We start from the raw sequence: 24,191 nt of genomic DNA, 5'->3' as shown, positions 1-24,191 counted from the left end.
AAGATGCACACACAACAATCTAAAGTATTTCTCTTTGAACTTACACATCTTTTTTTTACATATGTGATAGGTCATATGTAAAATGTCAACATTTATGTAATGTCACAAGGAGCATTAAACAATTTCAGTTCACAGGGATAAAGACATAGATGGTCATAATAAGATTTGGAATAAGATAAGAAAATCATAAAGTGTTAGGGGATTCAACTGGCTAGTTTAAATAACATAATTATTTAGAACTAGACGCAATACTGGATGCCAATACAACTACATTGTTTTGATTCATTAATCAGAATGAAAGTGTAAGAAACTGACGCCTCTGGGATTTACATGTTTACGACATCCCCACGTGTAGTATGTGGAAGCCTATAAATATCTACTAGTTATCTACTTTATCAATGAAGAGTCCTGAGGTCATTTGTAGTAAAACCTCCCTTGGTGTGAAATCGGCTAAAACGAGATGAACATCCTGATTGGTGAGTAGCAGTGTGATGAAGTTAAACTTCCGCAACCGAACCTGTTCTCCAGTGCGATTTACCTAAATTACTGGAGAACAGGCAAGGGAGGTAGGCTCATAGGTATGAACTGTATTAATTTATTAATATTAAATAGCGTCCATTTAGCATTCATATATGATCCTGTCTCCCTTTGGAATGCAAATTATTATCTTGAGTTTGTTTAACAATCAAGTGTAAAGTTATATGAAAAGATTACAAGAGACAACAGAAAGCATTTTTGTTGAAATAACGTTGGTAGGCTATTATAGGTCTATGACTTTACTTTGTCAGGTTAATATATATATTTTTGTTGTTGTTTTGTTTTATTTGTTTGTTGTTGCCATCATTATTATTATTAGGCCTATTATTATTATTATTATTAAGTTGAACTTGCAATATCCAACACGTAGGCCTATTATGATGACTATGTTTAACTTGTCAGACTATATTCTGGTCATGTTTAAGTAAAGAACTCCAGTCTAATAATAGCACAAATCAGACACCAGCCCCTTTTCGCAGTGGTCATTTGAATCCGTGTTTCGTTAGCAGCTGTCTGAATCGTCTGTTCTTTTCCTCCAGCAGTTTTAGCGATTCAATGCTACATGGCCACTTTAGCCCTTAGCGCTCCTCTTGAGGGATATTCTGGCGAGACCTCCATGGCTGAGACCGGTGTACTTGTCGAAGATCCTCAATTCTATGACATTGGACAGAAAAGCCGGGCTTTGATCGATAAAGTGATTCTTGCAATTCCCGAGACACACAAGTCTTGCATTCATGCAGAAGTAAGTGATTGTCTTTGTATTAATATTCTAAGCAGGCATGTTGTCGTGATTGTGTAAAAGCAGTCGATGTCTGAACAGTTTGCAAATTGGTAGCGAAGCAATTAATTACTCGACAACTAATAGGATCGTTGTTTGCCACTGTGAAGCATGATGGGATCACGACTGACCTTAGGCGTTGCGCAGGCCTTATCTACTGTAGTCTCTCCCAGACCCAATGCATTTGTAAATATTTCTCAATTTGCTATTTCAGACTCTGACACTAAACTCGGCCGATGAGCACATCAAACTGCAGTTCATGGCGACCAAGATTGGCATTCCATCTGCTCCCACTCTTAAAGCTGTGTCAAATGACTTTCCATTGGTAAGTCATTGGGTTTGCCAGCACTGGCCCCTCTGCTGTCCTGTCTCATATCAGAGAGGAAAGGAGAGGCATGGCGAGACTAACATTGTGCTTGTCTTCTCCAGGAAAGTGTCCTGAGACATATGTTGCAGGGTCTGCAACAGCAAAAGGACTTACTGCTGGCCGCTACTCAGCATCTGCCTGCGACAGAGAGAGTGACTGAGATGCAGGTTGATCTCAGAGACCTTCTCATAAAAATCAGAAAGGTGATTACAGACCTCCCAACATCCTACTCTTCACACTTTACAGTTTAGGATCATAATGGAACTTAGCTACAGTAGAATACGTATTGTTAAGAGATAAGGGATCATGTATTAAAGCAAATCAGACCACATCTCTGGAAAGTGATGGTATAAGTAAATTCTCTTTTTTGTTTTGCAGATGCTGAAAATAGTTCAGAAAGAGTCCACACAGGAGGCCCCTTCTGCCCACCTGGTCCTGAAAGTCAGTGGACAATATGAGGCTCAGGTGGCGATGCACCTGACCCTGGTCCAGCTCCAAGCCTTCGGACAGGACGTTGTACGCAGTCTAAGGAACATACTCCAGCCCAGTGAGGCGTTAGACGCACTATAGACATACACTCATTGTCCAAAACGTACCTTACGCCCATTGTTTTAGGAGGTGTTTATTAATTTATACCAAACCTATTTATATATTTATTTATCTTATATTTATTTCTTTTAATATAATTGATAAATCTTTATTTATATCGCAGTATACAAATTATGTGGATGTTTTCTACAATGTGTTTCAATATTACCACTACAGTACGAGGTAGTTTATTTTATTGAATAAATTAAAATAACCAGTGTAAGCTTTATAAGCTAAATTTGAATAAGGTTGCATAGACTAAATATTTTTTTCAGTAAATGTGTGCTCTTGTATTTCAAACAAACCAATGATATATTTTTGATTAAAAAAAGACAAAAATATGTATTTTTATATTTATGTTTTATGTCCCATTCATGATGAATAAAGACTTTAAACGAGTATGGCCATTGCAAATGAGTCCTTCTTTAAAATCTATAAATGTTTGTACTAAAAGGTACATACTGTATTTCCAGCCCAATGTCATATTCCCACAAGTAATTATAGATAGACCGGTCAGGTTGAAGTCGCATGAAAAGACGTGAGGAAAAATCCTTTAAACACAAATTGAGTCATCACATACTCTTAAGTAGGGGCTTTCTACATTTACATTTAGTCATTTAGCAGACGCTCTTATCCAGAGCAACTTACAGGAAGTACAGGGACATTCCCCCGAGGCAAGTAGGGTGAAGTGCCTTGCCCAAGGGCACAACGTCATTTAGCACGCTCAGGAATCAAACCGGCAACCTACTGATTCATAGCCGATTCCCTAACCACTCAGCCATCTGACTCCCTTTCTAGTAAATCTTTAAATATGTACACAAATCCCTATGATTTGCATGCATCACAGTCAGGCAAAGATTTAGGAAGAGTTCCTTATATACAAGATGCATTTCTTAAAGAAAATGTAACCTGTTTAAACCATTTTGATTCCCATCTTTTACATCAGTGGGCAAGTTAAGACACAAATGAGGGCCAGTAAAACTGAATTTGAATTATTACCAAGAATGGGAAGATACACAAAATAAAAGGCAGTTTACTTCTTGGAAGTCTGGTAATGATGAACTCTGGCTCCTGTCTACAGTGACTTTGCAGTAGATTTTCCATGAACCAAAAGCAAAGTGTATTACAACATCTGACTGTGTCAGACAGAGATTTCCTTTAGGAAGTGAATCAATTGCATGACTAACAAAGGCATGAGATCTTGAGGTTTAAGCAGCAAATAATATTATCCACCTAGCAACTACAGTTCATTTTTCTATCAGTCATGTTGCTCAAAAGGGGGCATGGATTACTACTACTAATCTCTTAATACAATGAAAACGAAAATAATGCCCCAAAAGTCATGAGATCGTTCTGACAACAGTAGATGTCTGGCATGCAAAGCAGGTCCTCTTAGTAGGAATAGAAACTAAATTTGACCTCCTTTACAAGAAACACTTATAGAAAGAAAACCTCAGAACGTATCTTCAGACACATACATAGCAGAGTAAGGGAAATATACTTTCCTCATGGTTTTGCTTTATTACAAAAAAGGCTGTTTACATTGTTTAATTTTGTTTTAACAGACTTATAACTGAAAAATTATTGAATTGGTTTCACAAACATAGTAATAACCTCAAAGACTGATGGGTACAGGAAACACGTTTTTTGAAAAAAGAATGCACCTTGTCCATTGAAATGGCAGGTGAATGTATGTCAGTGTTCATCTGGGAGGCATGGTGATGACAGGTCCTAGAGGGCAGAGATAGCCTTGGCAGCTACTCTTCTCCCTAGCGGCAGGGTCAGGTCTGTGATGGCCAGAACCACCTTGGGCTTGGCCAGAGCAGGCAGCTTTACTAGCTCTGATACCTGGGGGCAGACAGTACCACATAGACACAGAAACATGAACCCTCCTCCACATCTTTCAAACCCCCATGGTACGATGAGCTCCATTTCCAAATCAGTCTGAACATTCTTCTTTTTATCTCAACTATTACCAAATATTTACACCGCCCAAATACTTGCAAGCAAGATGAGTAAAAACCTAACCTGTGATCCCAACCCTTATATATCACTCCTGCCCACTTCTGGCCTTCCCACACTCCCACTCACCATGGTAAAAGGCATGAACTGCAGGATGCTGCCGCGACTTCCCTGCTCCAGACACTCCACACACTCCTCCATGAAGCTCTGGACGAACTGGGTGTGTGGCCCTGCGGTCTTGGAGCCCAGGATGGAGGAGATAAGCAGGAACAGATTGGCTGAGGAGACAGAGAAAGGGAGGGGCTGGCATCAGAAAGGAGTCATGGCTGCTCTCCCATCTCCTACGCAGTAACGGTTAAACAGTGACAAAGAAGGGAAACCTAGATCCATGTAAGATGTAGTGGGATCAGCGCTCCCACCAAGCCAGAATAAGCTGACCTTTCTCAGATCTTAGCTAGTGAATCTAAACATAGCCAATAGGTACTGGACATAAACAATAGCTTTAAAGCAACAGTAGAAATGATTAAAGTTGTTCTGTCCCTTTAATATCACAGCTTACATTTTTGTACTCCATCCCTTTATGAAAATACATCTGGACAAACACACGGTTAGAGCAGGATAAGAACAAAGTGCCTGCTAGGCACGATGCCAAGTCACGGCACTACACACGCTGCTGTCGGAGGCGGGGCTAACCTAGGACACGGTTGAGAGGGTCCCTCATGTTGACGGTGTGCAGCTGGGAGGCAGACAGGGAGCTGCTCATGGAGCGGTCACCTACGGAGGACGGCAAGGGTCACACAGAGCCAGGGGAAGAAGGACACAGTTTGCCGGATGGGAGACAAGTCAGTCAGATACTCACTCGGATGTGTCATTGCTATGGTCACATGGGTCACAAAAAAAATGTTGACAGGGGTATCCCCCTTGTAATGGTTTCATTCAAAACTTCCTTTTTTTAATACCATAGTTTTTCTGTGGTTAAATGTACTATATATAGCTACTGAATATGTTCTCCAAAGTTTACAATAAGAAAACAAAAGAAAAACCTATGTTTATCAAAAAATAATACGAAAAATCCATTAATATGTGAGGAAAATATGACAAGAAATGTTTCATCTATTTTAGATGAAAAATTTGTCTGATAAACGGAAAAAATATTTCATCATTATTCCAGCTCCTTTTCAAAATCCGTTTCTAAGTCCCATCTGGCAGACTAAACACAGGCTTTAATTGCTTTCCAAAATAATGCAACTCCCTATTTGATACTGGGAACTTCCTGAAGACCTGAATAACCAAGATTGCTCAAATGAAAACAATACAGGTTGTGGAATTATAGCTATGCTTAAATTGAGATAGATATCAAGAATGAACACTTCTAGTATTTTAATAATGTTTCGAAACGTATTTGATATAAAATATACTTTTACTATTGGGAAATGTATTTCATTTAAAGCAACAAAGTTTTAGTGAGCCATGTAATACACATGTAACAACTAGATGACAGGCAGTGTTACAGAGAAGACAGTGCTTGATAAAGTCACACAAGCCTCCCAGCTATGGATGCCAAACTAATGTGGCAGACAGTGCTTACAAGAGTCAACTTGCTGTGGAGTCAGTCAGGTCTAAACCAGCATCTGCAATGAATTACAGGGATACGTGTTTTCCAAATAAAGCACACGAGATAGAACCACATATTTCTCATTAGATTGGGTATTCTAACTGCACCTATATTCATCAGTACATTCAGTGTAAAGTGTAAAGGGTCAGATGGCTGAGCGGTTAGGGAATCGGGCTATTAATCAGAAGGTTGCCTGTTCGATTCCCGGCCGTGCCAAATGAAGTTGTGTCCTTGGGCAAGGCACTTCACCCTACTTGCCTCAGGGGAAAGTCCCTGTAATTACTGTAAGTAGCTCTGGAAAAGAGTGTCTGCTAAATGACTAAACGTAAATGTAAAAAATGGTACCTGTTGTTTTACGTTGCTGATTTCCAAACATGGTCAAACAATACTATGTAAATCAACACAACAATGAACTACATGTACATTGATTTATCAGACACTAAGTGACGTTCCAACCTGACTGGCTGGTCTTCCCGGTGTGAAGAGGGAGGTTGCAGCGGAGGTTCAGCAGACTCACCTGGACTGGAGAGGACCACCGGATCGTCCTCATTGGAGCTGAGCAGACGCATCAGCTTGGAGGGCTGCGTGTCGTCCAGAGGATACAGGCTGCTGTAGTCCTGCCGTCAACCACAAACAATACTGGATGAGTAACTGTATGCCCCCTCCCTCACTGAATGCCCAGTACTTGTGTCTACCTACCTTGAGCACTTTAATTTTCTAACTCCAAAATAAAAGTACTCTTAACATTTTTAACAGTCTGTCACGAGCAAAGCATGCTTCTGTGTAGGTGTGTGTGTGTATTATGCTTCTGCGTTGGTGTGTGTGTATTATGCTCTGTGTAGGTGTGTGTGTGTATTATGCTTCTGTGTTGGTGTGTGTGTGTATTATGCTTCTGCGTTGGTGTGTGTGTGTATTATGCTTCTGCGTTGGTGTGTGTGTGTGCTACCTCAATGTCCTCCCTCTGCCTCTTGCGTTGCCTGGCAGAGGCCTGTCCCTTGTGGCTGGAGGAGTAGGAGCTGAGGGCACACCACACTGACAGCCTGGGGGACAACACCACATGATCAACGGGCTGGCAACAGAACATGTCACCTCCCATAGTTAACCCCATAGCCTCCAGTAGTTTAAACTCTCCCAAAGGCTTCCTTCCTTGAGACATCTCTGGCCTAACTAGGATAGGATTACTAACAACTGTGTAGTTGGGCAAACCGTCTTATTCATTTGGGAGTCAGGTGGCTGAGCGGTTAGGGAATCGGGCTAGTAATCTGAAGGTTGCCAGTTCGATTCCCGGCCGTGTCAATTGACGTTGTGTCCTTGGGCAAGGCACTTCACCCTACTTGCCTCGGGGGCAATGTCCCTGTACTTACTGTAAGTCACTCTGGATAAGAGTGTCTGCTAAATGACTAAATGTAGATTTGATATCTGAGCTTGTGAGCCGTGTTCAAGCAGCACCCATACTGAGTTCTTACTTGGCTAAAGCTTTGCCAGGTGGATCGGCCAGGCTGTGCCAATGGGCAGAGTCTGTGAGCAGGTTTGGCAGGATGTGGCCCAGCAGAGTAAGGGTAATCTGCTGGGTGTCCAAGCAGAAGATACTGTAGAGAAGTTCCACCACACGGTTAGCCCACTCCTGCCGAGTCTCCTTCAGAAGTTCCTGGAGAAGAACAACATGCAGAACAAACACACGGACACATACACACAGAGTTAAATGCAACAAAACAACACAGTAGTCTAGTGGCGTCACAGCAGTTTAGTATTTTCTCAGGTTTTCTAGTCTACCTTGACCAGGTTGTTGGTGAACCAGAAAACCCCTCCCATGTGCAGCAGGCTCTCAAACAGGTGCAGTGCCCGGCTGTCCACCCAGCCCTTCCACAGCACGGTGCGGAACTGCTTGCTGAGGGCCTCGTGGATGGGCTCCTTGGCCGGGAGCAGGTTCCGGTAGGGGATGGGTTCCTGGCCCTCAATAGGGGGCCTCAGGGCCAGGCCTGTCTGCTGGAATACGTCAGCACACATGTGCTCCAGGATGGAGCTCATGATCACCACTCTGATGGAGAAGAGAGCGGGAGGGGAGGGGGTATTATAACTAAATGAGTTTAAGGTGCAAGAAGGTCCAGTGTGCTGATAGGAAAACATCCCTTTCTCGAAGACCTTTTCTAAATGTAATACTTGGCAATGTTTATATTATGCTTTCACAACAATGCAGGGTGAACTAAAGGATATAGGAAAGAGGGTGTGTGTGTGTGTGTGGGGTCAGATGGCTGAGCGGTTAGGGACTCCGCTGTTAATCAGAAGGTTGCTGGTCGATTCCCAGCCGTGAAAAACGACGTTGTGTCCTTGGGCAAGGCATTTCACCCTACTTGCCTCGGGGGGAATGTCCCTGCACTTACTGTAAGTCGCTCTGGATAAGAGCATCTGCTAAATGACTACATTTTTACCGTTCGTTGTAGAACTGCAGAGTGTTTTCTCCATACAGGGGGTTCATGAGCTGGCGGATCATGGTCTGAGGCTTCTCCCTCTCATCCAGCCCCAGCATCCTAACATGGGCCACCAGCCAGGCCACAGCACAGATAGCCATGCTACACACCTTCCCCTTGATGTTGTCTGTGATCTTCTGCACTCAGACAGAGCCCGAGACAGTGGACAGGAAAGAGAGAGCTCAAAAGGGAGAGAATGAGAGATTGAGGAAGGAAAGAAAATGGATAGATGGGGGTGGGGGGGGTGGGGGAAAGGAAGGAAGTGACAGGAGATTGTGAACTCTGACTTTGCTAAACCCTTTTCTGAGTAAAGACAAATGACGTCACTGAAAACACACATCATGCAATGACTGTGTCATTTCCATTACATTCACTACTAGAGAAGTTGGGAAAAAAATAGAGAAGTGACAAAGAGAGAGAGAGAGAGAGGATGAACTAACCTGCACCGCCTCTACTGAGAGCACGCCGTTCTCCCATGCATTCAGAACTTCTAAAATGGCGGCAGGCGTGCTGAGGCAAATCTCATGCCACTTCATCTGACTGGAAAACCAGGAAAATCATTATCAGACTGGCATAACATTATCAACAACCAGCATTCAAAGGTCATGGGAGAGAGAACTGGTGAGAATGTCTGTGAAACTTCCAAAACAATCCTTTTCTAAGGATAAAGCCTTTCTTTCACTCCAAACCAGATAAAAATGCATTGTGGTTCTGACAGGAGGGTTGAGAAGTTCCTCACACTAGCTTCATCTCAGAGGAGTTGTTAAGCAGGGCCACCAGGCTCTCCACCTTGCCAGACTCTGGCCTGAAGCAGGGATGGTCAGGGTTCAGAGTCTTGCCCTCCTCTGGCATGCACGTCTGCAGCCACGTCTCAAAGAACGGGGTCTCCCCGGAGGGGCTCGGCTCGGACAAGATCACCTGTGTTAGCGGGCCAATACAATACAGGTCAAACAATCAGGCTCGCAATCACAATCAATGACTAAAATACAATTTAATCACAATCAATGACTAAATTGACTAAATGTAAATGCACAAGTTCAAGAGCTGATACATATGAAAGGCAGGGTAACTTCAGTTGGCTCTTAATATTCCACTAACGGTCAGTAATCGGTTTAGGCGTTGAGGTGGTCATGTGGCGCAAGTGTTGGATGACTGCAAAATCCTCAGCGGAACCACACAGAACCACACATTAGAGTTATTTTCTTTAGTGTTGTGTGATATGATAACACCTTGACCCACCTCTGAGCCATAGGTCTGCACCACGTGACAGAGCATGAGGAAGGAGATGTCAAACAGCAGAGCTCGGACCGAAGCAGATTTGGCTGCAAGACAGCAGCAAATAAGCTACTTACAACAACTCAACAGCACTCAGAAATACTCCCACATGTAACACCTGAGTCAAGTGATACAAGTGAAATTATATATTTATAAGAGTTAAACCGTCGCTGAAGTACTCACATCCTTCTCCACTGATGTGCTTGGGAAACTCATTTAGCCTGGAGACACAAAGATAGACTGGGAGTTACAGAGAATCACATTCCTCTCCCCTTCCCCAGAACTCCCTTAAACAAAAAATGATAATGTGAAGAAACAGTCATCCATGCTGCATTAGGGGTGTAGGATTAGGGTGTTCCAGACCGCTCTTTTGCTTCCCAAGGCCCGTGTCTCACTTAATGAATTTCCTCGCAAATGACTTGAGTTTCCCTGTAGCGGCTGCCGCCGCTAGCAGGAGGTCCAGACTCTTCCCGGACAGCATGTGTCCCAAAACCCCCAGCAGTCCCTCAGGAGACTTGGAATGGTCTGCATCCACCGTCTACCACAAGGGGGAGACAGACAGCCAGTGAGAACATTCTGTGAGGGGTCAGGTGGAATACGGGGTCCGGGGGCACCCTCTCCTGGGAGGTAGGCCTAAGGACGCTTAATTGATGGAATCAAGTAAGCAGGTGTAACGCATATTCCTGATTGTGCTTGCTTTAAAAGGTCCCGATTAGACGAAGGAAAGGGGGGAGCCGGAGAAGGACTGGTGCAACGGCGGTCGAGGGACCACCGGAGAATTGTCCATTTACTTATATTCTTTGTTTGACGCGAAGTGTTTATTTTGCCCGTTTTGAATACCTAGTACGGCAGTGTGTCGACTAGCGTGCTGGCTCCGCTGAAAAAAAAAAAAAAAAGAAATATAACTGACGTATTGCTGCACTTGACCGTCTCAGCGTCTAATTTTTTTGCTGTCCTGCACCCGGGGGGGAGGGGGGGGTTTATTTATATTTACAGTCGACATGGTCGACGTATGCAAAGAGTCGAAGCATACACAACCCTGACACAGCATTCGGTTCTGGGGAGTCATGTTTAAGTTATGTGTGAATGTGCAGATGCGGAGGGAGAAAGGAATGAAATTGCCTTGAGGATGTTGGTGACGGTAGGCTCGGCTCGAAGGATGAGGCCCGGGTTGGGCTGGATGTTGGCGTTTTCTGCTGTCTTCAGCCTTGGGAAGTACTCCCTATCCTCAGCCCTGAAGAAAACGTTGGGCAGGAGAGGTAGACAGAGAGAAAGAGAGAGAGAGACACAAAGACCGATAGACCACATAGAAAGGTAGATAGGGAGAGAAAGTTGTGGAATTGAAGAAGGGAGTGCAGGAGATGAAGGAGTAAAGAGGAAGAAGAGAGATGAAGAGGATCAGTGCTGGCTTTGAGGAGCATGACCTGGAACAGCACAACCTTCTCTTTCCTTGAACCAGAGTTCATCTTCAGTCCAATTGGTGGCCTAACGCGCTCCTAAAGACGGTTGCTAACCCCCATTCCAAACTATAGAACAATTGGAGAACTGAGTAGAATCCCATACCGTTTAGAGGTGAGGTTGGTTGTGTTGGAGTCTGACAGCAGACCAAGCTTATTGCACTCCTGCAGCAGCATATTGAGACAGTCACAACTGGGAACAGAGGGGCCGAGGGGAAAGATGCAAAAAGCAAATACATTCCCTGTTAATAAACAGACTTTGTTCGCAGATCTGCTTGAAGTTATTTACAGAATGTTAGCTTTGTGTTCTGAGGTCCCTTACTTGCATCTTTGGTCAGCCTTGTCCAGCAGAGGAGTCAGTTTCAGCAGGTACTCAAAGGCAATGTTTACATCCTCCATAAAGTCCTGACAATGTGGATATGCCATATTTAAAATGGCCAATGTCACATCAACACTCATAAACCATCAACAGATATCATCAATGTGTGTTGTGGTGTCTAAAAACAGTCTGTCATGGTTCTGTACCTGTCCCTTCTCCCCTTGAGGGTACTTCTTCAGTCTGAGGAGAACCTGAGGGATCTAGGATAGAGGTGGAGGTCATTGGTGAGGAGCAGTGTGTAGGTATCTGAGCTTGGTGGAGTGGTGAGTGTGAGTGAGAGACACCAACCTTGAGGAATGTAAAGGCTGTCCATTTGAGCTCCTCGGTGCCCTCTGGAGACTCGATGAGGCCAGTGAAGCAGGCCTTCCAGATCTCCAACACAAACAGAGGAGCAGGGATACGCTGCGCAGGACGGGGCCAATCACAGCATGTCAAGATCGAAAATCCTGAAGAACATACGGACCAAGAGTGCTGTCCAAACTGAGGGGGGTGGACAAACGCTCACCTGCATTCTCTTGATCATCATCAGCTGCTCCACCAATGGCTGGATCTCCCCTGTGAGGTTCATGGTGCCTTCCAACATGACGAAGGCATGGACAGATGGGAAGGACGTGTGGAGTGGAGGGTTGCTTTGTACTGACAGCATCTGAGGAATACTGGGAGAGAGGAGGAGGAAACATTCACACAACAATACTTCAAGTTAATTTATAATTAAGTTAAAGTCATCTTCATTCACTGAGGCTCGGCATGTCACTGAAAGGGGATTGTTTGATCTACGAATTTGAGAATATTATCAGAGGAGGATTTGGCTAATCGAACCTTTTCACCAATGACACACACTCCTCCAGCTTGGTTCTCAGTGTCTGATTGGTCAGACTACTGAGGCTGTCTGTGACTCTGACCACTGCTTGCTCCACATTGGTCCAAGAGGCTGTGGGAGTGGACCCAGAGAGACAATCTGTATAAAACTGTACAAACATGTACAACCACCGAGGTCTACACATAGTACAAGACACACACACACACACCTTGTTCCTCCAGACGGGCAATGTGAATGAGGGCCCTGTTCTTGGTACTACCCATCAGATTGGCCAGCCTCTCCTGACAGGCTCTCAGACTGGCCTCTGTGCTGGCGGACGGCCCCAGATCCCTCAGCCTCTCACAGTAGAAGGCACAGCCCTGTAGTAGCCACACCACCACACCCAGCAGGGCCCGGCACAGCCCAATACACTCCTCGGCTTTTCCATGGCAGCTGCGCACAGCGTGGAGATAAGAGAGCGGAGGGTTGAGATGGTGAAATGAGTCGATGGCCCCTTTAACTCCCAATTTGAAAATGACGGTAGGATATGATACCACTTTATACCTGAGGCGATGGCAGAACATGTCCATGATCTCTAGCAGAGACTTGACGCAGAGTTCTCGAGAGAAGTCGTCAAACTGAGGAGAAAAAATAACAAAGGCGTAATTCAAACGCACGAGACTGCAGGATCTGTGAGACAACTGAAGTCGATGAATAAGCATGTTTGAATCATCATCGTCAGTTTGAGAGTGGAATATTAATCTCACCTTGCTGATGGCTGTGAGAACAGTTGAATAAGACACCATCTGCGGCCAAGGCAATAATACAGTAACATTAATATTAACAGCAGTAAAGTGACAAAGGTTGAGCATAATCACTGTACATTAGGTCATAGACCAGCCTTACAACTGAATCCTTGTCATGACATGATAAATAAATTGGGTCTTATCAAGTTTACCTGAGAGCTGATGGCGTACTTGAGGTAAGACAGGATAAGTGGGTTGGGAGAGGGGCCTATCATTGCTTGCTCCATAAGAGCTTCTGAAATACACATGACACAACATTGCCCTGGTATGTTTTACCATGCACAAGTATTGAATGATTGAATAGTACACCAACAAAACTATGTAAGTACAATAATATAAAGTCCTGACAATGTATGATACGTATAATGATATTCTCATGAGTTTTTGGTTTTACTTACCTGCAAGATTGAGATAGTCCCATGTGGCGCCCTTTGGAAAGTTTTTTTTAATGTTTATGGCCCACTGGTAGTCACTCCATCGCTCCTTCCAAGCCTGAAGTATCGCTTGTTTCAAATTAACCACCTTCATCCTGACAGGAGAATATCGTACCTTCAAGAGCTACATAACAATAAAGGTAACGTTGCGTCAGATTTAATACACATCTACTCATATACTGGTCTCTTATTTGGTGCTGATGTGCAGGGCAAACAATAAACATGAGAAATATCCTTCATTCACCTTTACTAAGTCTAGGTAGATTACTTTAGGAAGTTTACCCTCTCATGTCTTAGCGCTGCTATAAAGCTGACTGCTACAGTAGCTACATAGTATTGTCTATACAGTAATCAGTATGCTGTAGTTAGTTAATTTAGTTGTTAAATAATATGAACGGTACTTTTGGTCTTGACGCGTTTACTACTAGTCTAGAGTAGTATGTTTAATAGCTTGGGTTGGGGAGTATTCGACGAGACTAGTCTGGCCAGACTAGCTAACTGGCAAAACAACTGACGTGCTAAATTAAGGCAATTTCAGAACCGCAATTAACTCAGCATTCAAAGAAGAGTGAAAGTATTTCATCAAGCAAACCATTACTGACCTGCAACGCCCGTAAAATATTAATTTAACAGATAATTGCAGCAAAATCTTCAGATTGACAAAGAAATAGACGCCATCTTTGTCTGTAACAGTGTAAACGCTGATTGGTCAACATATACGACGATGAGTGAACATTAAGCTCATTGGTTAGCTGCCGATGTGTCAAGTAAATTTGGTACCACATCTCATTCACCAGTAGGTGTCACTGCCACCAAAGACTTTCACCGATCTTTGGAGGACCCAATGCTTGGAAAGAGGTTTTGGTCGAAATGGCACAAATCTCTCTGCACAGTGCACAGTTAAGTTTCAATCAGAGTTTGGCAAAATACCTTATTGATGCAGTAGGCCTTCAGGGAAGGACGGGTGTATTCTAGCTTGGGAAACCAACGTTTCCTTGTATCTTTGTTTCATTTGTGTATAAATGTTTTAGGGATTCCTAGCGAAGGCCTTTACCAAAGAATTGACGTCTGTCTTAGCATATCTACACTTTTACTTCAGTCAGTTTATTATTGGTGGCATTTTGTTAAAAAAAAACTGCGCATTGAACAATCATACCATGTTAGACATCTGTCAATGTCCTTTTCTAACAGTAAAAGTTCACTTTTTTACCATGGACTATTTGAGCTTTACATTTTGTGAAGAGCCTTCTATCAGCATATGTCTAAGTGATATGGAAATCCAATCAGCCATGACAAGAGATTGAGATATTCATGATCTTTTATTGAATTGGCCTGCAACAGAAATTTGTCAGATCCTTGACAATATGCAGTGTTGATGAAAGGTGATCCGTCATTGTAACCTGATCTTCCTAATTTATGGTGTGTAGCCAACAACCACGTCAGGTTGTCAGGGGCACTGTCTCCCCCTACCACCAGCACCACACGCCTCCCTGACAGCCTTTGTGTGTGAATGTCCCATCTCCAACAATGGCCTCCATTCTGCCTGACACAGGAGAGTCTGTCTAGTGGCCAGGAACTGTGTCCTGGGACATGGTGATGTCACTAAGAGAGAGACGAGAGAGCGGGCATGGCGTTGGAGGAATAGGGAGATAGAGAGAGGGATGGAGTAGTCCTGTCTGCACTTTTCCTCTGTGAGGTCCATTAGAGAAGGGTGCTGACAGATTTGAGTCGATTCCCAGGCAGACCAAACAGTCTTTGGAAGGAACTTTTGTTTTTTTTGTCTCATGACTTCAGAAAATAGCACTATGGAACCTAAGGAGATATCATATGACTCAGAGTACCACTGATATGTGATGCGCTTCATGACAAGGAATGGATGAGGTATCAAGTGGATTATGATGATACAAAGGAAACAATGTATCATGGTCAGCTGCAAATGCTAAATGATATAGCTGTTTTACTGTTGACTTACATGTGTTCTCGGTCTCGGTCTCTTTCTCTCTGTCTACCTCTCTTTCTCTCTCTCTCTCTCTCTCTCTCTCTCTCTCTCTCTCTCTCTCTCTCTCTCTCTCTCTCTCTCTCTCTCTCTCTCTCTCTCTCTCTCTCTCTCTCTCTCTACCCCTCTCACTCACTCACTCTCCCTTTCTGTTACTCTAATACACAGTGAGAGCCGATGGGCACATGCAGGTAATTATCCAGGTTGAGAACCAGGAAATGAGTGTGGCCCCCTCACGTCCCCTCAGGTTGTCCTCCTTGTTGTCTCATGAATCAGAGCTGAGTAAGTCCATTTACAACGGAGACTAGATAAATGGTGGTATGGTGTCACAAAGCTCAAGTTATACTTAAGCATAATAAGCTTGCAGAATGTATTTCTATTTAAGATATGTATTATGTGTAGGCTGGGATTAAGGAAATACAGTACATGCTTAAAGCTAATAATTGTCTTGTAACATCCCGGCCTAATTGCAGCCTTCTGTAGAGGTTGTGTGTTTGCTCGTTGTATGGCTAATCGAATCATTTGCCATAATTCACTGAGTAAAAACCTCAGAACAAAAAGTCTGTATCAGTAAGTGAAGTCGTCACACTAACTAATAGAGAGTACTTTGAGCAATGAAAGAGGCCTGAGAGCTGCACAGCTTGACACCACAGTGCTTTTTATAGCCCCTTCAACATGACTGCCCATCGTTTTACTGTCACCCACGGCCCCTGCTATGGGAAGTGTGATCCAGGGCAAATTCACCAGATACACGGTATGGCCTGGCTGCCAGAGAGTATGGGGTGCTGGGTCTCATCGTCTGGCTCTAATAGTCACTCGCCTTTTCAATGAAACATCTGTAGTTTCATAGCATGTGAATCAAAAGACTCAGCTGGCCTGGGTGTCTGGGCATGCTCACTTGGAGGCACAGAGGGGGATGTTCCCAAGGGACTGGAGGTATCATCCTGGCCTTTTTTCTCAATTTAGGCAAAAAAAAACTATTCAATTCAATTAGAAATCAAAGAGGAAAAACAACGTTATGTTTTCTCATTGCTTTAAAAGCAACCTGTCGTGCCTTTAGAACAGGACAGAGAAGGAAAAACAAGTGAGAAATGAGAAATGTAGACAAGGCAAGTATTGGTGCGTTAGTCCTAGTGTTTGGGTTGTTTTTGGTTGGTTTAGCCAGCTGCAGGCTATTTTTCCCTGGTCGGCAGACCACGTGACTGCTGCCTCCGTATGGTAATTAATAGGTTTGATTTGCAGGGGCCGTGGGTGTGAAGGGAGAGGACGGAGCTGTGGTGACACTCACAGCCCAGGGCTGTAGACTACTACTAATATTCCATTACTGAATGTCAGCTTGTTCTACCCCTAACAATGAGGTACAGTCGGGAGGAAAGCATGGTGTTGGGGGGGGGAACTGCGTCTCTCCTACAGTGTGTGTGTATATTTACGACCTTGTTTCTAAGCACGAAAAAAGAAACAAAACACCTGTGTCTCTCTCCAGGTAATACTTGTACTGCCCTGCTTTCTACCAGTTTCCATCAGTCTAGAGTCCCATGATCTGTCTTTGAGAACCTGCTTTTGGATTAAATTAAATTCCCAGCTCATCACCTTAGTTTCCTCTGTCTCTAGGAGGAGCTCCATGTGGACTGTGTTTATTCATGACGTGATGAGATAACAGATGATCTCATCCTACCAGTCTACCCTCGCCATGCAGACAGATGGTAAATCATGCTATTGCTTCCTAGGAACTATGAACTCTGAACTTAGGAACCTACTTTTAAGATGTACTTATGATCACACATTCACGCAGACAGCCCAGACCAGACTTATTACATAACTGATTGTCAGATCCTTCCACTGTGGCCTCTATGATCCCTGTGTCACTCACTCCTGTGACCTAAACGCTGATCTTAGAACAGCTGCTCTGCCTGGATAATCCTACATCTGTCCTTCAACAAGGTGAATTTAATCACTCCAACTTAAATTATTCAGATTACTTAATGCTCGGGGATTGTTCATCCCTCGGTGAACACTTGTCATTGATGCCAATGATGTGGTGTGGTGCAGTAGCTAATGCCCTGTTGTTGTTCTGAATTTATGGCTGTATTAAAACGTTACGAGTGGTACTCAAAGAATGTACTGTTTCAAAGCAAAACGAAGGATGACGCACCACTTTCTCAATTCATCAGTCCACTGATCTGATCCGAAACTAGGCTTCCGCTCATAGACTCTGGTACTGTAATCTGTGTGTCAAAGTGATGACTTTTATCAGCTTTTCTAAATAATTGGGCAGAGACCATAGAATAATCTGACTGTGGTGACATGAATCTCTGTCTTGGTGCTCCATCATAGTTTGAGGCATTTGTTAAGAAGTCCTTCTCATGACCTGGATCTAGAAACAGGCGAAGATTTGACAAGGGGGGTAGAACAAAATTATTTTCAATTCACAATCACTTGTAATATCTGCAAAATTCTAAATGTTTCACAATAGTAGCCACAATATATTGAGTTGTGAACAAAAGTAGATCTCAACAAATGTGTTTTACATTTAGGTTTTTAATTTGATAATTTAATTGACTATCCATCAAAATAAAAAGCCCAGTAGACATGTCTTTATCTGGGCTAGGAAGACTTCTACAGAGGTCAAAAGTTGTCCAATAATCCCTTTAAGAGAAATACCTGTTTATTCATGAGCTTCTGTGCTGAAATTAAACAAAAATCCAATATTTTAAAACGGAGACAAGAACCAGATTTTCTTTTGATTTCTGTGATACAAAAATGGATACATACTCTTTACTTAACTCTACTGTATTTCAAGGAAATACTGAAATGTTATAAATAACTTAATACAAAAATAGATGTGCTGATCTGTGTCCATTAAGTCTACTTTTTGTACCTTTGGTACGTCCTTAGGGCTAGTGCAGTTTCTGTTATGTTAATGGGATGGGGTAACATAAAAAATCTCTTCTATAAAATGAGGGAAAACGTAAACGGGTGATGGAACTATGCATTTTCATGACACAGCATAGAAGCTGATGATGCTCTATGATGTTCACCACCAAAACATTGCAAGTAGGTAAAAAGGTTTCACACATGGGGGGGTACCAGAGCCTTCCCAGAAGGCAATGCACTTAAAGTCAAGGAATTGGACAAGAAGGCTTCATTCATGATCCAAAAAACCTATGTATGTATGTTACTGCATCCTAAAAGCTCTACAAAACAGATATGTTTTTTAGAAATATTTAGAGAATCACATACCTGTGGAGTAAAAGGACCACTAGGAAAATATTAGTCATTGTAGCCAGCTTAATGACCATTTGAAGGTTTCTCTTTTTGTTTTCATGACTTACAAATCTAATTTTAATATAAGGGCATAAGAGAAAAAAACAAAAGGCATCTCTTTGGGAATAGGATCTCCACTCAATGGGGAAAGAATAATTGTACAGTATATTATTACACACCATGTACATTGTGTTCAGTTTTGTGTAGCAGTAAATTCAGGGTATAGGCATAATACATTTAAGGAGAAGATTTTAAATGCTGCTATACATGCCAAAAAGAGTCATGCATCTTAATTGTCTCGCTAGATACTGTTAAATTAGCAACTACTCAGTCTACAGTAACTAACAGAAAATGATTTCTTCATATTCAAAATATGTATTTTTTTGTTTTTAATTTAGATAAATTACTTTTTACTTACTTTGCTTGTTACTGTGCTGGAAACTTTTGTGCTAATACTTAATTTAATTTAATGGCTTTCTTGGAAAGAACTTTGAATACATTATAACCAATACAATACAATTTAACCCATCCCAAATTTTTACAAAGTTTCTTTCATGTGTCTTTGCTAGTCATAATGGTCCTAATTACTTATGTAATATTTAACAGGACCTACTAGCTCTTGAACATGTTGTTTATTTTGAAGAGCTCTACAGGAATTGAAGGATCTGAGGTCTGTGCATGTTTTGGTGAAAAGCGTCATTGTTAGAGACAGTGAAAGTGCACAGAAGGTGCATCACCACAAATGAATCGATAGACAATCAGGTTCCACAGACTCTGCCATGTTTACTTTATAAATATGAAGGTGCATTTCAGTTTTATTGCTTAAGATGTAATCTCACTGTCTTTTCATTTAAGATATTGCCTCAAATTTCGAGGGGACTTAAATGCTGCTAAATAAAGGACATATTTTGACACACAGTGTATTTTTAAATAGCTAGTTATGATTCACAAAACATGATATGACCATGTGTACACTGAATGTAACCTACGGTTTTCTGGGTTGTTTTACTGTTGCACATGCACAATCTGTTGAGACGCTAATAGTTCATCTAATTAAAGATTTAATTTAAGAAAAAGCTTAATCTCTCTTAACTATGTATCATTCCTTCCCCATGCATGTCAAACTATAATATATACCTATATAGCTAAATTGCTGAATGCATTGTTAAATTTGTGCAATTTGGTTTTCTATTCTATCAAAATAGAACAATACCTGCTCTGTATTGAGAGGGGAAGCTGTATACGAAAGCCTTTCATTCTTAATGAATTTAGGAAACTGTTTCATCTCAGATTGTTTCAACCTGTTCTTTTTGTGGAAACATGCGATGGTAACAGATTACATCATTACATATTCCACAGAACTCCACTGAACCCTCCTTCGTCACCTGATATTCATAACATCTATGTGCATAGATTTTTTTTCAGAGAGAATAATAGATGTAGATGGACTAGAGTGATATTATCCCCATGATGTTTAGCTTCAATCTTGGTTTTGAATTAAAAGGAAAGAAATATGTGTTGTTCAGATCTTTAGGGGAATTCAATGCAATATTTAGCAGGGTAACATTATCCTTTATCTGTCACAACATGGTATGTTTTAAGCAAATGGTTTTAGAATATTTGTGATATCAAAAATACTTTTAGTTCATTACTCCCATTCTAAATCAATCTGCAACATATACAGTATTTGTCCATTCTGTTAATAGTGCAAATGATGCATATACACATCACAACTGATTTTAAAGATTTGATTTAAGATTACACTGATATTAAACCCAAGTTGTTCTCGACATCATGTGGGCAGCTGTCCTATCATTGCCAATGGCTTTCAAATGCTGCAGAGTACAGGAATCAGGAGTCATTCACAACTCAGTTCCAGCAAATACAATTACAGCAATGTTGGAGCTTGCAGGAAGCTCCAACAGGAAGTCATTTTTTAAAGATGTTTTTTCTGTTGAAAAATTATACTCCACACGCAACATAACTTATCTAAGCAATGTATTTACACCTACATTTTGATTACTAGGTTTTCGTCCTTATAGCTTTTTCGATGAACTGTCATTGAACACGCTCAAATCAAATTAAACATTATGAAAAAAAGATTCAAGTTTGAAGGAAGAAGGTCCTTCACTGGCCTTTTCCTTTGTTGTGGACATTCTGTACCACAGTTTAGTGAGCTGTGTACTTCTGCTTGCACTTCCAATAAAGTCCCTCTTTCTCCCAACTGTCTCCTTACATCCTCATCACAGTAGTCAGCTTTTCCTATGGCACTTTGCATTGTTCTGCATTTTCACCCTTGGAAATAAAACGGTATCAAAAGTCGACCTCATAGTAGAGGTCAAAGGTTAGAGGTCATATCTCGGACTCTCTCCGGTACGATCTCTGATCCAGTACCCTGGGGGTCTGTAGCCTCTCAAACTCGTGTCGACTGTTCCGGTCTGGACTCAGGCTGGCCAGAGCTCTGATGCCACTACCCCCCACCTCCTCTTCCTCCTCCTCCTCCCGGCTGAGGAAAGCCAGCTCGTTCTCGTAGCAGAAGGCATTGGAGCTGGGGACCAGAAACTTGTTCTCCACCATGTCCTTGGCACTGCAGCGGGGGGTGGACGGTACCTCGTAGGTTTTGTGGAAGTGAGAGTAATCCACCTTGTACAGGTTCTTCTCCTCGAAGAGGACTGGCTCAAACCGGTGGCCCCACAGGACCTCGGTTGCCAGGTAGGAGCTGCGAGCTTGTGTTGTCATGGCGGTGGCCTCTACCATCCCCTCCAGGATGACAACAATCTCAAAGTCTGCCGTCTCCAAGTCCTGTTTACCGATCCCGAACAGAGGGCTCTCCTCATCGATCTCGTGGAGGATGGTTATGGGCGAAACCAAAAAAATCCTGTCTAAGCCTTTGTCAAAGCCCACATCGATATCTATTTGGTCTAGAGGGATGTACTCTCCTTCATCTGTGATCCGAGCTTTGATGAGCTGCGCCCTGACGTGGGCCTCCACTATGTGGCTCTTGCGGAGATTCCCTACCCTCCACATGAGGCACAGCTTCCCGTCCCGCATGGCGATGACGGCGTTGTGACTGAACAGCAGCGTCTGCGCCCGCTTCTTGGGCCGTGCCATCTTGGCCATGATGGCGCCAATCATAAAGCAGTCAATGATGCAGCCCACGATGGACTGGAAGACCACCATGAAGACGGCCACTGGACACTCCTCTGTGACGCAGCGATAGCCGTAGCCAATGGTGGACTGCGTCTCGATGGAGAACAGGAAAGCCGCCACAAAGCCGTTGACTTGGAGGACGCAGGGTGTGAAGTTGTCGTCCCCAGCCGGGTTGTCCAGGTCTCCGTGCAACAGGGCGATAACCCAGAAGGCCAGCCCGAAGACTAGCCAGGAGACCACAAACACCAGCGTGAAGACCACCAGCATCCAGCGCCAGCGGATGTCCACGCACGTGGTGAAGATGTCGGCCATGTAGCGCTGCGACTTATCCTCCATGTTCGAGAACTGCACGTTGCACTGCCCATTTTTCTTGACGAAGCGGTTGCGGCACTTGCGGCGCGTGTGGATCTTGCCGTTGCCGAAGCCGTTCATGCCGTGCATGGTGGTGAGGCGGAGGGCCTCCTCCTCGGACGATACAATGCTGTAGCGATTGGTCCGCCCCACGCTCATGCTACCGGCCGTGCCTCCGGCTGCAGGGGTGGAGAGCCAGAGAAGGCCCGGACTGTGATGTGCGTTTGAGGCCCCTTGTGGTGGTACTACCAACCAAGCCTCATGTCAGGCTGTCAACGCCAGGGAGAAGGCAGGATTGGGGGTTTGTGCTTCGATCCAACCAGTCTTTAGGAAGAGGAGAAAAGGGAAAGGTGTTAGTCACTACAGTCATAGCACATCATGAATCCAGTCATTTGCTAACTAATCGCACCATGTGTGTGAATACGTCTTTGTTTTTTTCCCCTCCTGTTTTTGGACTTATCATTTGTGTATGGTGGAGCATGACGAATGCCGAGTGAAAATCTAACCCATTGATCCTTAGTATGTCACGTACAATACATTCAGAATCATATCCGATCACACTACCTTCACCACCCCAAAAATGCCCTCTGAGCATTTCCCCGCCCTCTTTACATCCTTCTCTGGAGGAACATCACGACTCAATACGCCTCAACACGTGCATTCCAATTGGCTGTCTCCAAAGTGCTCTCATGTCTGTGCTGAGAGCCGGGCAAGTGGAGAGGAGCTGGCTTCATGCAATTTCCTGTGCTTTTATCCATTGCATTTTAAAGCATGTTGACAATGATGAAATGCCACCAGTCACAGACTACCAGGTGTTTGTGTGTTATTTTACTACCATAGCTGGATCGAAGAGTAGTCACTCGAGCATAGTTAGATGACATGCATAATTGATTGAAGAAGTCTTTCATAACACCACTCATGATCTTCAGATCATATTTCAGTCACATCAGATGTAGGTTATCCATGCCCGAACATATATCAAATGAGGTACACTTGTGAAGTTTGTGGTTGTCAGCACTAAATCTGTGATACCTTCAGGTGTGTGGGCATGTGTGTCCCTGTGTGTGTGCCTGTGTGTGCATGTGTATTTAATTTGAGACCCAGGGGACCAGTGTGCATGCCACAGTTTCCATGGGTGCGCTATCCCAGATGCTTCGCACAGGGAGAGGGAGGGAGGAGGCAACTTGGCCTAAAAAATGAACATTTCTGTCACTACTTAGCCAGGTTTCAAGCTCTATTTATTTGACCTCATTCTGTACAGTTTGCAATAATATTAATCATGCTATGAGGATGTCATATAATTTATAGCATTTTCCCGTGGCACCTGCTATGCTGGAGTTAGCTACACAACCTCAACAGTAGCTCTATCACCTACTTTAAGATCCAAAGTCTAGAGTGAAAACTTATTTTACTGCAAGGTAATAAGAAAAATCAAATGGGATTGATTTATGCATGCATGCACACACTCACACAAACACACACAAACAAACTAATCACAGGTATTGTAGCTTCACACATATAGTCAATTAAGGCAGAAATCTCTATCGGCCATCGTCTCATGCTGTCTCAAGTGTGTCAGCTCACTAGATTCCGTTGCCAGCGGTTACCAGGGATGTCATGAAGATAGGACTGGCTGGTGTGCTTCATGGCTGGTGTTACAGGGTCAAAGAGTGCTTTCCTCTGGGTTTAGCTAGCTTTTATCACCTGATCACAATCTGGACACCGAAGACTTGAAGGCCTACTGATATGCACTCCCAAGTCCCCCTAGTCCCCCTGTCTAACACAGACTTTCACCACACTTACTCTCACTGTGAAACGTACTTTATGAGCGTAGCCATTTGTTACACATGAAGAACCTGGCTGTCTATCTTTACTGCATTTACCTTCTTTTGTCAAGCAACCTGTCGGTACTATTGCGTTTTGATTGTACAAGCTTGCGTTTCATTACTTTGGCGATGACTGACC

General features: G+C 43.2%; 3 protein-coding genes across 6 annotated transcripts; 1 reads left to right on the top strand and 2 right to left on the bottom strand.

Annotated features, from left to right (window-relative positions):
- Positions 1 to 460: 460 nt before the first annotated feature.
- csf3a (colony stimulating factor 3 (granulocyte) a) lies at positions 461 to 2,439 on the top strand. Its single transcript, XM_067245226.1, has 5 exons — positions 461 to 476; positions 1,077 to 1,279; positions 1,530 to 1,640; positions 1,745 to 1,885; positions 2,061 to 2,439. The coding sequence occupies exons 1-5, from the start codon at positions 461 to 463 to the stop codon at positions 2,250 to 2,252; spliced, it is 663 nt and encodes a 220-aa protein (XP_067101327.1). The 3' UTR covers positions 2,253 to 2,439.
- Positions 2,440 to 3,744: 1,305 nt separating this feature from the next.
- med24 (mediator complex subunit 24) lies at positions 3,745 to 14,158 on the bottom strand. Of its 4 annotated transcripts, none has more exons than XM_067245222.1 (26): positions 14,068 to 14,158; positions 13,430 to 13,589; positions 13,184 to 13,266; positions 12,993 to 13,031; positions 12,790 to 12,863; positions 12,455 to 12,678; positions 12,246 to 12,357; positions 11,932 to 12,082; positions 11,715 to 11,828; positions 11,573 to 11,626; positions 11,370 to 11,452; positions 11,154 to 11,240; positions 10,713 to 10,824; positions 9,986 to 10,128; positions 9,774 to 9,811; positions 9,555 to 9,637; positions 9,055 to 9,233; positions 8,756 to 8,855; positions 8,277 to 8,452; positions 7,621 to 7,885; positions 7,314 to 7,495; positions 6,794 to 6,887; positions 6,365 to 6,464; positions 4,926 to 5,006; positions 4,362 to 4,510; positions 3,745 to 4,118 (listed from the first exon to the last, which is right to left on the bottom strand). In XM_067245222.1, the coding sequence occupies exons 2-26, from the start codon at positions 13,557 to 13,559 to the stop codon at positions 4,002 to 4,004; spliced, it is 2,970 nt and encodes a 989-aa protein (XP_067101323.1). In that variant the 5' UTR covers positions 13,560 to 13,589; positions 14,068 to 14,158; the 3' UTR covers positions 3,745 to 4,001. The 4 variants fall into 4 exon arrangements, with proteins under 4 accessions (XP_067101323.1, XP_067101325.1, XP_067101324.1 ...); XM_067245224.1 differs by having other exon boundaries at positions 10,713 to 10,812; XM_067245223.1 differs by having other exon boundaries at positions 13,430 to 13,560; positions 14,068 to 14,137.
- Positions 14,159 to 21,077: 6,919 nt separating this feature from the next.
- kcnj12a (potassium inwardly rectifying channel subfamily J member 12a) lies at positions 21,078 to 22,385 on the bottom strand. The gene has a single exon (XM_067244462.1). The coding sequence runs from the start codon at positions 22,383 to 22,385 to the stop codon at positions 21,078 to 21,080; it is 1,308 nt and encodes a 435-aa protein (XP_067100563.1).
- Positions 22,386 to 24,191: the final 1,806 nt, after the last annotated feature.

Source organism: Osmerus mordax, chromosome 10 (assembly GCF_038355195.1).
Source record: "Osmerus mordax isolate fOsmMor3 chromosome 10, fOsmMor3.pri, whole genome shotgun sequence".
Classification (NCBI taxonomy): domain Eukaryota; kingdom Metazoa; phylum Chordata; class Actinopteri; order Osmeriformes; family Osmeridae; genus Osmerus; species Osmerus mordax.
This window is presented reverse-complemented; position numbering and strand designations above follow the sequence as displayed.